Source organism: Grus americana, unplaced genomic scaffold, assembly GCF_028858705.1.
Source record: "Grus americana isolate bGruAme1 unplaced genomic scaffold, bGruAme1.mat scaffold_378, whole genome shotgun sequence".
Lineage (NCBI taxonomy): Eukaryota > Metazoa > Chordata > Aves > Gruiformes > Gruidae > Grus > Grus americana.
Genome location: NW_026561648.1, coordinates 26,574 through 39,519, shown reverse-complemented (window position 1 = coordinate 39,519; position 12,946 = coordinate 26,574). Strand labels below are relative to the sequence as shown.

The following is a 12,946-nucleotide window of genomic DNA, read 5'->3' as shown; positions in this document are numbered from 1 at the left end:
CACAGGATGTTTGGTGCCAGTATGGACACTGACCTGTGGACTCAAGCCGCCCCAGGTGGGGACCAGGGAGAAGAGCCCAGTGTCTGCCCCATGCCACCTGCCTGCCAGCTCTGCCCTCCCCCAGGGGTAATATTTCTCCCTTACTCTGGCACCTGGCAGAGCTTTGCCTCCTCCACCTCCTCCTCCTCCTCCTCAGGGAGATGAGCCACAGAGCCCAGGGGTGTGTGTGAGGGGGCAGCACACCTGAGCAGAAAGATCCCATTTCAGGGCATTTTGGGGCCTGAACAGTCTGGCCCTGAGGGCTGGGTCTGTTCTCTGCAGCAATGTGGGATCATCACTGTACCCCAGATCTGTGCTTGCTCCTGCAGCAGCTCCCCAGGACCTACACAAGGGGTCTGATGGTGAGACCCAGCATAAGGCTGGGGACTAAGGGGCTGGCTTCAGGGCTGGGGACTGTCAGCAGGAAAGCTTTAGGGATCACGGCAGAGGCGTCTGTGAGCCTGGGCTTCCCCCATATCCCTCAAGGTTACCCCAGGGGTGGAGGAGCTCCCAGCAAGGAATGGGGCAACACTGCTGTAGGAGATGCTCTTGGTGACAGCTGCCTCCTCCCCTCTTCTGCTGTAGGGCCAGATCCTGCTGTTTGCAGTGCTACCCACCTGGGGCTGCTCCCCTGCAATGGACACCCAACACACCTTCTGGTCTGCAGCAGAGAAGCCCATCAGGGAAGAGCTTTGGGAAGAACCAGTGGGACCTGGGAGGGCAGTTTGGGTTTCAGGTTCCTGCCCAAGTGTCAAACCCTTCTCCCTACCCAGCTCCTGCGTGAGTCATTTCTCTGCCCATGGGAGCTGGGGCAGGTGAAAGCCCCAGCCCAGGGAGAGGGACCCTGGCTGAGCTCCCAGCAGTGCCGGCTTTAGGGGAGGGACACAAAATACCCTCTGCCATGGAAATGTGCCCAAATTAGCAGCCTCCCACACCAGGGGCTGGATGATGGCTTTGGGCAGCAGCCCATGTCTCCTGGGGATCCTTTCTCCCTTCCCTGGACTCTCCCTCCTCTGCCTCCCACAGCACTGAGGGAAAGGTCCCCCCATTGCTCCTGCTCTCATCCCCCCTGCACCTGCACACAGGTACTGCCCCGACACAAACCCTCACTGACACCCCTGGGAGGCAGCAGGAGGGCAGGGCTGGGGGCTGGAGCCCAGCAGGACGAGGGGGTCCCAGGGCTGCCGTGGGGCCTTACAGTCCCTGCCCAGGAAGGAGGCAGCTCTGGGGATCTACCAGCACTGCTCCAAGGTCTGTGAGGGCCCAAGGGAGCAGGAACAGCTCATGGAGACTGGGGACCTGGCAAAGCCAGGGAAGGGGCAATCCCAGCCCCGTGTGCCCCAGCAAGTGCCTCTGTACCCTGTGCCAGGACAGTGGGCAGCGGAGCTGCCTCCTAACCACTGTGGGAGGTGATCCATGGGACGTGAGACCCCCTGGGGCTGGATGGGGTGTTCAGGGCACTGCGGCCACCTTAGGGCTCGTTTCTGTGGGGCCACAGCCCAGGGTTCACCCCAACACAGCAGCTCTGTCATGGCCTCTGTGCCATGGGACCAGTGTGGCCCAGGCAGGGCCTGGGGGAAAGAGCAGCTGGGGAACCCCAGGGTGAGGAGATGGGCACTCCCTCTGGGGTGCATCACGAGACCTTGCAGGGAGCCATTTTTGCTGGAAACTGTGGCTGGCAGGATGGAAATGTCTCTGTCAGCAGGAATATTCCCCAGGGAACATGGGCTCTCACAGCTCCACAGCCTGACCCTGAACCCACTGTCCCCAAGACGTGGCCCTTCCTCACCGCCATCTCCTTGTGCTCTGCTCCCCCCCATCAGCCTCAGGGAGACACCCCGACACCTGGGCAGGCAAGCACCAGCTCTGGGTCATACCCCCAAAGGCTTTTAATAAGAACAAATGTGGAGGCAGGGGGTAAACACAGGAGAATAAAACCAGAGGCAATGCCCGGCTGTTTCTGCTGCCCGTGGGAAAAGGCAGACGGTTCCCTGGTGCTCACGGCTCTCCCAGCTGCACAGACCTCTCCTCCCTCCTGGCTGCACCCAGCTGCATGGCAGGGACGGGCTGTCCTGGCCCGGGGCCCAGGGACTGTTGGGCACTGAGCTCTGGTGTCACAGCCTTTGTGTCCTCAGGGGGATGTGCCAGAGACACCTCGTCAGCATCGTCATAGCCTGTGCTCTCCGGGGACAGGGACCAGGCATCTCCCTCAGCTCCAGGGGCCCCAGCACTTCTCTGGGAGCGCAGCTTTGCCCCTGCAGGCAGCAAGGCAGCCCATTGCATGTTCATCCCATGAGGTGCCCTCCTGGTCTCTACATCACCTTCCCCCTTCTCCTCACCACTCCTGAGATGGTCAGATCCCTCTCCCACCCCTGGTCTCCCCAAGGAAAACTCCCAGGGCAGGTTCCCCCATCCCAGGATTTTGGGGTCTCAGTATGGCAGTGATTCATCCAGCAGCAGGGATGGCACCCCAGGAACCGGCAGCACTATCTTTCCCTCTCACCTCCAGGTGCATCCCTGGGCCCTGCTCCCTCCTCTGGGGCCCTGGGCATTTCCCAGTCTCCCTGCCCAGAGGCAGGATCCTCCCCAGGGTCAGAAACCTCCCTGGCATCATCATAGCCATCTGCTGGGTCACCTCTGGGCCCGACAGGGACGTCTGAAAGGAGAGGAGAGTTGGTGACAGTGAGAAGACACGTCCTGCAGAGCAGAGGATGGGAGGATGTGCGGGGACATGGGGCTCAGACACTGGTTTTGGCAGCACCACAGGAGACCCCTGCCTGTGTCCTCCCCAACTCTAACAATGACACCACTGTCCATCCCAAGTCTGCAGGGAGGAGAGATCCACCCCTTCCTGCCCCCCGTTACCTGGGGCTGACCCCAGACCATCCTCCTCCTCACTGTCCCCGGGCTGGGGCTGCACCTTGGTCAGGGATCCCTCTGAATAGGAGCCTGGAGAGAGGCGATGCAGGTGTTATGGGAGTGCGCTCTGCTGACCCAGCTTGGGCTCAGTGCTGCTGGGGACAGGGGACCCACCGAGCCAGGGCTGCGTGGGGAGGAGGGCTCAGGACTCAGCCTGCTCCCCTGGGACAAACCCCATCTCACAGGGGCTCCCAGAGCTGCCCTGGGACAGCCCCTTCCCTCACCCCTCAGGTGCCAGGTGGGATGCAGGGACAGGCAGAGAGGGGCTGTCCCCAGCTGGGATGGGCAGAGCTGGTGGGGAGGAAGCTCCTCTCCCACGCCCACCACCTGGTTGCTGTCCCCACACACCCCACAGCCCCACAGCTGCAGGGACCATGGGCCAGGGGGCTGCAGGGGGGCAGCCTTGGCTGGGGGCCAGGGCAAAGAGCCCTGCAGGTGTGCCCCCCATCAGGGACCCACACCCACCTGAGCCGCTGAACCTTGCCTGCTTCTCCCATGCCGGGCTGTAACCGATCTCCTCATACAGGGCCTCAGGGAAGGGCTCCCAAGCTCTCTCGGAGCCTGCGGACAGAGGCAGGGCTGGCTCAGGGATGGGCAGAGAGGGGACAGCATCCTGCTCTGCTCCACCAGCCCTCTGCCCCTGGGACAGCCCAGGGCTGGCCCCACAGCACAGCCCCACTGTGCTGTCCTGTCACCGCTGACACTTCCTCAGTAAAGGCAATGTCCCCATGGAGATGGTCAGGGGCAGCGACACCCTCACACCATCCCCTCAGAGATAGCCCTCGTGCCCCTCTGGGCCCTGGGCCAGGTCCCTGGTGCTGACCTTGGAGCAGCTCCTGCCTTTCCTCTGCCCCTGGAGCTGCCCCCTCCCTGCCCCATGGATCCATAGCATGGCCCCTGCCCTGCTGGGGGGTAGGTAAGGGTTGGAGGGAGGAACAGCCTGGGGGCCTGATGCCACAGGGATGGACCCTGCTGTCCCATGCTTCTCCCAGCATCTCCCCTGCCCCACAGCCCCCTCCAGAGCTGCCCAGAGCACTGCCAGTGGCACATCCTCACCTGCCTCCCCTCTGCTCCCATCTCCCCCAGCCCAGCTCGGCCATTGCTCTCCTTGCCCCATCCCTAACTCCCCCCGAGTCTGGACTCTCTCTACCCCTTGCTGCTGGTGTGGCACATGGGGATGCAGGCAGCACACACTCTTGTCCCCCCAGCTCTGCCTGTACCCCTCACTGACACCCCACAGCCAGGAGGCATCTTCCCCAGGGACCATGGGGGAAGGACCCACCTCGGCGTCCAGCCCTAGCACTCCACACTTGCCTGGCCAGGAGGGCCAGGAGCAGGCAGAGAAGGGCTCCCAGGATGATGCAGATGATGACGGGCAATGAGACTCTCCCGCTGCCCGTTGGATGGCCCTGGGTGGGATCTGCATGGGCAGGAACACAGAAATAGCAGCAGCAGGCCTGGGAGAGGTGGGGGCTGGGACAGCCCAGTCCTGACCCCCCCCTTACACCGGGGGGTAAGGGACCCCAGGGGGGGAGTGATGGGGAAGCTCCCACCCTACCGGGTAATGACAGCCCTCCCAAACCCCTCCCCCACCGCTAACCCGGGGACACCTCTTGGGAGTTTCACACCCCAGCAAGGAGCCCCTTCCCTCCGGCTGTGGGTCACAGCCTGGCCCTGGGAAGACCCAGCGCTGACGGGGAGGACAGCTTACCTGCTCGAGGGGTTGGTGCTGCTGTCCTGCGTGCAGCTGCAGAGGAGGAGAAGGAGAGCAGGGCTGAGAGGCTGGGTGTGCAGGTACCAGGGAGCCTCCTCTCTGGCACGCCGTGTGTGTGTGTGCACGTGTGCGGACATCCCTGACACATCCCACCCAAAGTGTCCCTCCTGTGGGGCTGGTCAGGGTGGCCAGGAAGGAGCCCAGGGCCATGGGCAGGACAGTGCAGGCAGCCCAGGAGATGCCCCCGGGGGCTGCAGGGCCCTGCAGGCAGAGGCTGGAGGACATCCAGCCCCACAGAAGCTGCTGCCCACTTGGCACCAGGCTCCCAGGCTCTGCACAGACAGCCTTGCTCTCAGGAGCTCTACAGCCATGCTGGGACCCAGCAGGGAAAACGCCTGTCCCAGCTCCTTGCCAATACCCCCATGAGGGGCCCCAGCCCTGCCCCTCACCCGAGCAGTTCACGGCAGCGTCCTCCTTATGCCGGCAGGCACCGCTGTCCCCAGGCTGGGCCCAGCAGTCCTGCAGAGACGGCTCTGTCCCCCGGCACTCCACCTTCTCCAGCCAGATGGGGCCCGTCCCCTCCCCAAAGGCAGCCTCGCCCAGGGCAGACACTGCGGGGCCACAGCCCAGCTGCCTGCATGCCACCTCAGCATCCTGCATGTCCCACGAGTCGTCGCACACCGTCCCCCAGGAGCCACGGTGCCACACCTCCACTCTGCCCGAGCACCCCTTCTCGCCTCCCACGGCACGAATCTTCTCCCTGTCTGGAGAAGGCATAGACCTCTCAGGGCACGGCACAGCAGGCAGAGCCCTGCCAGCTGAGACAGGCACGCAGAGGAGCAGCTACCTGTGCAGCTCGTGGAGTTTGGGCACGTGGCCCCCAGGGCCGGGGGTGTTTCTGGCTGTCTCCCTGGAGAAGGAAATGCAGCGGTGAAGGGGCTGCTGCAGGGGGGTCGTGAGACCTTGCCTGGAGACACCTCTGCCTCCCCCAGGCACTGCTGGGAGCCCGGCTGGCAACTGCTGGTGAATGTGTGGGGCTCAGAGCTGAAGTCCCCTTTGTGCCACCACCAGCAGCAGCAGCAGCAGGAGGGTCTGGCATGGGAAGGAAAAGCCCCTGTGGGCTCTGTCTCTGCGTTTGACAATGCCCAGCAGGGAGCAGGAGCTGGGGATGCTGGTGCCCAGGTGGCTCAGAGTTACCGTTGCAGGTGATGTGGGTCTCATCTCGCAGGTCATCGCAGGACTGTGGGTCCCAGGGAGAGGAGGGACACTGCCAGAAGGAGCTGTATCTCTCCCCACATTCCACGCGATCCAGCCAGGTGGGGCCAGTCAGCCTGCCAGAGGTCGGGTATCGTTCCAAGGATTTTGCATCCCCACAGCCCAGCTCCTTGCAGGCCAGCGACACCGTTTTGGGAGTCATTGAGTTGGAGCAAACGCTCCCCCATGTCCCATTATAGAAAACCTGCAGGCGCCCGGAGCAGGTGGTGCTGTTCTCCAACCTCAGGGCCATGAAATCTGGGATGAAAGGCACCGAGGGGGAACAGGCTGGTCTGGAGCTGTGGGAGCAGGGGTACCCCTGCAGCCCGCATGTCCTCAGCCAGGCAAAGGCATGGCCAGCAAGTCCCCCTTGCACCAATGGACAAAGTCCCTGATGGACGACACCCCTGCCCTCCCTGCTAACCCTTGGGCACAACTGAGTTCCTCAGAGACCGTTGATGGGACTGAGGGGACCTGTGCATGGGTGTCCCCAGGATGGGCTTGGGCAGAGGCTCAGAGGCAGCCAGCGACAGCCTCGAGCATTGCCAGCTCTCCCCTTGGCCCAGCCTCCCCAGGCACTGGGCTCCCACCACAGCTCCCAGCTCCCAGCACAGACCTGAGCAGACGACTCCTGCGTCCTCTTTGTGCCCGCAGTCATGCTTCCCCCAGGACCCTGCCGGGCAGTCCCAGAGAGCAGCTTCGGCCCCGGAGCAGTTCACGCTCTCCAGCCAGATCTGCCCGGAGCCTTCCCCAAACCGAGCAGAGCCAACCGCCTCCACCGCCCCTCCGCAGCCCAGCTGGTGGCAAACGACAGTGGCATCGGGCAGGTCCCAGCCATCATCACAGATGGTCCCCCAGCTGCCCCGGTAGTAGATCTCCACTCTCCCAGCACAGCGCCCGGACCCGTTCACCAGCCGGACCTGCCGGCTCCCTGCAGTGGGAAGAAACCCCAGTTGCTGTCAGGGGCTGGTGCCCACCCAGCCCAGAGCCTGGGGGGCCCCTGCAGTGCCACTCACCCCAGCAAACGACCCCCACGTCCTCTGCAATACTTGCTGCCAGCACACTCTCGGCCAGGGAGGTGTTGCAGAGGGTCAGGTTGGCTTCGTGCCCTGCGCACCGCACCCCTCGCAGCCCCATGGGACCCGTCCCTCTCTCAGGCTTCGGGGGGTTGTAGGCTGTCTCTGCCTCTCCACACCGCAGCTGCCGACACACCACGCTGGCCTCCTGCATGTCCCACTGGTCATCCAGGACTCTGCCCCACGTCCCGCGCTGGAAGATCTCCACTCGCCCGTCACACCGGCTCCCTCCACCCACCAGCCGCAGGGATGCGGAGCTGGCTGAGCCTGGGGAGAGCAGCCACGTCCCAGCCCTCAGCAGCACCAGAGAGCCCAGGAACCTGAGGTGCCTCTCCAGGCTCTGGAAACCTCATGGTGCCCTGAAGCTCACCTGCCTGCCCCCAGCCCTCCGCAGTGAGCTTCAGGAGCAGGTTTCCACACTGCTGGTTTCCCAGTCCCTGAGCCTTCCTGGGCAAGACACTCTCTTGGCTCTTGCTGGGGCAGAACCACCCAGCACGTCCCTGCTGAGGCAGATGGGGCAGCTCCCGCAGGAGGGAGCAGCAGGTGGTGCAATGGCCTGGGGATGGGCAGCACCAGGACAAGCCTTGCCCAACCTCAGCGCTGGCACTGGCACTGCTGAGACACGGGGCAGCACACACATCTCTGTCCCTCTCTGCGCCCCTGGGGAACAGGGACTGGGAGCCAGTGTCCCTGGCAGGGAGCAGAGCGAGGGGGCCCTTTCTGACCAAACAGGCCCAGCTTGGGTCTTGAGCTGAGCAGAAGCCAGGGCAAAGCCCAGTCCTGCTCTGCAGCTCACACCCCTGCTCTGCTGCTGCTGCTGCTGCTGCTGGGGACAGGCGGGCAGCCCCTCTGGGTGTGGGATTGGGCTCTGTGGGTCTGGGACAGGGCTGTCTGCAGCCGGAGGGATGGAGCTGAGCCCCACAGCCCCCGCATCATGAGAGCAGGGGACCCCAGGCCTGGCTCAGTCCTCAGCTCTCCCACATCAGAGTGCTCAGTCTGAGCACATCAAGATCTCCACATCACTCCTGGTGAAGCTGGGGTTTCTCCAGGGAGAAATTCACCCTGCTGCTGCCATGGGGTCCCTTGCTTTGGGTGGCCATGTCACAGCCAAGGGGAAAATGGAGTCAACACAGTGTTTTCCCACCACTCACCTGAGCAAATGACAGCAGCGACATTCTCGTGGGAGCATGGTGAGGCTCCCAGGGCAGTCACTGGGCACTGTCCCAGGTGGCCTTCAGTCCCATCACAGTGGAATGACTCTCTCCAGGTGGGGCCCGTGCCTCTCCCAAAGTGCCCTCCTCCAGGAATGGACTCAGCAAACCCACAGTTGAGGTGGCGACAGAGAACGTGGGCATCCAAGAGGTCCCAATGGGAAGCACAGAGGGTGCCCCAGGTCCCCAGCACCTGGACCTCCACTCTTCCATCACAAGCTGTGCTGCCATTCACCAGCTTGAACCCTGTGTACTCTGGGGACAGAGGAAGATGAGAGAGGCTGCGTTGGTGCTCTTACAGCGTCGGTAGCTGGGGGACAGTCCAGAGGGACAGCCTTCCTTTCTGCTCCTTCTGCAGTCTCTTAGGGCTGCAGAAAACCACATCACCCCTCTTGCCTTCACACCCAGCACAGCACAGGCCCCATCCTGCTCCCTGTCCCCAGCTCACACTCAGCATTCAACACCCCACCCTGAGTCCTTACTTGTGCAGGTGAGACCGGCAGTGTTGGCTTGGGTGCAGGGCTGGTCCCTGGGGGACCCTCTTGGGCAGAAGGCAAGAACGGATTCATTCCCCAAACACTGCAGCTCTCTGTCCCAGATGGAACCACCACTTTTTCCAAAATGAGCTGCCCCAGGCATGGACAGGGCTACGCCGCACTGCAGCTCCCCACAGACCACGTCAGCGGCTTTGGGACCAAAGTCTGAGTCACAGACAGCTTTCCACTGGTTCCCGTCACGGATCTCCACTCGTCCTGAGCAGGGGCTGTCCCCTCCAACCAGCTGGACAAATCCTGGAGCAACCAAAGACCCCCGTGAGGTCCCAGAGCCCTCTGGCAGTTGCCTGACCATGCCTCACCCCATCTCCAAGTTAGCCACAGGGAAAGAGTCCCACGAACACACCAGCATCTGCCAGTGGGTGCTGATGGCACAAACACACCACACACCCCCCAACCACTCTTCAGAAATCAGCACAGCACTCAGGGGCTGGCTTTTCTCCCAAACCCACAGCCACAGGCACCACTTAAGTCAACTACTGCTATTCTGAAGACCCTGGGCTGCCAGGAACTGGCCCCAGGCCCTGCAGCACCCAGAGCTCTTGGCCCCAAGGAGATGGGCCCAGGTGCTGTTGGCTGTTGCAGCCAGCTCTGCCCCACCCAGCTCAGGGCCAGGTGCAGGAACCCCTTGGAGCCACCAGAAATGCACCCCAGTCCCAGATGGTTCTCGGGCTGTTGGGGCACTGCTGGGAGATGGGACATGTCACAGGGCACAGATGCAGTGCGGGTGTACCTACAGTCACTGTCTGCACCAGCCCCCAGCTCCAGCACCTGCCCGGGGAGGGTCCTCAGCCAGGGCCAGAGTGCAGTGCCAGGCGTGCACAGCCCTGGCCAAGGGCTGGTCAGAAGGCAGGAGAGCGGGCAGAGGAGCAGCCCTGGGCTGACACGAGCTCCCAGTGCAAGGACAGGCACCAAGGAGAGCCAGCAAGTGCTGGCCAAGGCCCTGTGACACAGGGCAGCCAGGGGCTGGGGTAGGCAGGAGAGGCTGGGCAGCAGGTCAGCACTGCCTGCACAGGGGTGTTTCCCTCTGGGCTGGCTCTCATGGGGTGACCCTGGAAGAGGCATGAGGTGGCCATGGGCCACCCTGCTCTTCTGCCCAAGCCCAGTGCTGCTCCCCTCTCAGCAGACCCTCTGCTTTGGGGGACTCAGGCCTGCGAGGGAACACAACCCAGAAGTCCCCGATGACCCAGGGCCCTTCCGTGGGGCTGTGGGTGGCCACGTGAGCTGCTCCCAGTGCCTCTGGCATGGGGGAACCAGGTCCTCGGTGCTGCCAGACAGCTCCTGTGTGTACAGGAGGAGAAAGTTGGGAACCAACAGAGACTGCGGGGCAGGGTGGGCATTCATTTCCCGCCCCAGGCACCCACGGAGGGTGGGCTGAGCCACACCAGGGGTCAGGCAGTGGCAGGTTCCCCCTGGGCTTTCCTCAGGGACCAGGGAAACCAGCAATGACAGTCCCAGCTCAGCAGGGTGACTGGCCACACTGGGTACTTCTCCAGTACCCCCATGTTTCCCTGAGGGCACAGCCAGGTCCCTTTCCTGACCCTGGCCACAAAGGTGGGAACGGGCTGGCCCCTTACCTGAACATGTCACTCCAGCATCCCGAAAGTGAAAACAGTATTGTCTATTCCTTCCTGTGTTTTTGCAGTCAGACAGGGCAGACTCGGTTCCAAGACACTGAACACCAGACATCCAAACGGGGCCAGATCCTTTTCCAAAGTCTGGATCACCATGAGCTTTAACAGCAGACCCACAGCCCAGTTGCTTACAAACCACTGCAGCATCAGACATGTCCCAGTCATAATGACACACGGTCCCCCACCGGCCTCGTTGTTTCACCTCCACTCTTCCAGCACAGCGTCCACCACCATTTTCCAGCCTCACCTCCGCAGCACCTTCAAACACCAACATGGGAACAGTCAGGAGAGCACTGAGCCACAGACCACAGGTCTGGAGGTCCTTCCTGACCAGGCTGAGTCACAGGCACCAGCATGGGAGCCCTCACCCTTCCTTTTCTCTCCACACGGGCTGCAAAGGGCTGGAGGTGCCCAGCTCTGGCCCTGCTGGGCCATTCACCACCCCACAGCCTGAAGCACCTCCTCCCACCTCAATGACCCCCTGCCCATGCCCGTCTGCACACCGTGCCCGGCCCTGCACAGGGCACCGTCTCCTCACCAGCCCAGAAACCCCTGTACAGCCCCATGCCCCCAGGCCCACAGCTCCCTCTCCCACCCAGAGAGGCACAGGCAAAGGCAGAAGTTCCATCAACTGGAGCAACATCTGCCCCTCACCTCAGCGGCACCTTCAAAGCAACCCCATTCCCAGAGGTGTCCCGATGACCCCACTGGAGCCCGCTGGCCCCAACTCCGGGACAAGGATGTTAGCACTTACCCCTGCACAGCTGCAGCCAGAGGAGCAGCCACAGCACCTGAGGGGACAGGAGTCCCTCCATCCCCATCCTCAGCCTTCTGCCCTGCTGGCACAGCCCTGCGGAACCCCACTCCCTCTCACGCCTCCTGGGGACTCACAGGGACAACGATGATGGGAGGGTAATATATCTCTGTCGATGCCGACCCAGCTGCAGGAGGAGCCAATCAAAGCAGCAGCACCTTCTTAGACGTTATCGGGAGTGATCTCCCCTCCGACACAGCCAAGCCCTCCAATGAACTTCTCCAGCACCGTTCATGACCATATATGAGGGACATAGATGTTTCGCTGCGGGTGTCATCATCACTGCAGTGGGGGATTGTCACGGGACAAGCTGGGTGTGGAGGGGAAATGGGTTTGTCACCCCTTGGCCCCTGCTGTGGGCACGGGGAGCAATGAGCATCTCCTCTGCTGGGTTCACCCAAGAAGCCAAGGCGTGAGTGTCCAGGCACCGCCAAGCCATGGGAACCACGCAGCTGGGACTGCTCCGGGGTCTGTGTCAGCTTGGAAAAGAAACAGCCCCTGCCCCTGCTACAGCCCCCGCTGTGCTGGGAACAGCAGCCAGGAAAAGTCCTCGGCCAGGGGAAGAGCTCCATGCCAGGAGTGCTGGCTTGCCCATCCCTCCCCGCAGAGCCCCACGGCGGGTCCCTCGCAGGAGCCCGAGCTGGGACATGTCCCTGCCCTGGCAGCAGACACGCAGCCCCGAGGCTCAGACGTGTCCCTGACTCTCTGCGTGTCACCCAGGGGCCGTTATTCCCCGCAGGCAGATCGGGAGCCGGAGCCTGCAGGTGCACAAACCACAGCCCACGTGGCCTGGCAGCGCTCGCCGCGCTCCCCCCGCAGCGCCCCAGCAGGCAGTCTGTGGTTTCCTCCTGGCACCGTGCCCAGGCACATCCCTGCGGGGCCCCGGAGCCACCCCCACCCCGACTGCTCCAGCCAGGGCTGCAGGGGCTGCTCCTTCGGCCTCGCAGGCACGGGGCTGGGCAGCTCCCGGCCCCCGGCATGCCCCTCTGATGCACACACCTGCTCGGCACCGAGCCCCACGGCCACGGGCTGCCGTTGCTGACGTCACCTCACACCCTCCTAGTGCCACCGCTCTCTGAGCAGCACTTAGACTGATGGTGACCTCACAGCCCTCCCACTGCCAGCGCTCTCTGCTTGGGAGTTACAGTGACCGTGACCTCACACCCTCCTACTCCTGCTGCTGTGTGCTCATGGGTCACACTGTCACACGTGTGTGTGTGTGTGTGTGTGTGTGCGCGCTGTGTACAGGCTTCTGCTGACGTTGGTTCTTCCAAAAAGCCCTATTTGGGTGGGGTCTAAATGATTATTTTGATGACATCAGAAGCACCCACATAAGCCATATCCCTGCTCTTGGCCTAAAAGCTACTCCAGCACCAGGGAAATGACGAGCTCATGCACAAGTCATGGGCATACTCCTGGCCTATCCACTACTCAGCCACAGGTGATGTCATAGCATCTACCACTGCCATGTGCCTCTTCCTGGCTTATCAGGTACTCAGGCACCACTGACATCACAAGGACATTCACCAGACATCTGCCAGCTCCTGGCCTATCACCTCCTCAGGCACCAGGAGCCTCACAAGCACCTACACTATCCATAAGCCTGCTCCTGGCCTATCAGCTCCTCAGGCAAGAGAGACCTCATGAGAACCTGCACAGCCCACGGGCCTTCTCCTGGCCTATCAAGTGCTCAGGCACTAATGATCTCACCAACCCCTACACAAGCTTTTG

The 12,946-nt window shown here is 62.8% G+C and overlaps 1 protein-coding gene across 1 annotated transcript; it reads right to left on the bottom strand.

The window, feature by feature from the left end:
• Window positions 1-2,542: 2,542 nt before the first annotated feature.
• Window positions 2,543-10,469, bottom strand: LOC129200663 (antigen WC1.1-like; the record flags this gene model as incomplete). Its single annotated transcript, XM_054811942.1, has 12 exons — window positions 10,345-10,469; window positions 8,696-9,004; window positions 8,150-8,468; window positions 6,943-7,259; window positions 6,543-6,857; window positions 5,870-6,184; window positions 5,520-5,582; window positions 5,122-5,436; window positions 4,241-4,378; window positions 3,424-3,519; window positions 2,905-2,988; window positions 2,543-2,695 (listed from the first exon to the last, which is right to left on the bottom strand). Coding segments are annotated over exons 1-12 (2,536 nt in total), but the record flags the coding sequence as incomplete, so codon positions are not given.
• Window positions 10,470-12,946: the final 2,477 nt, after the last annotated feature.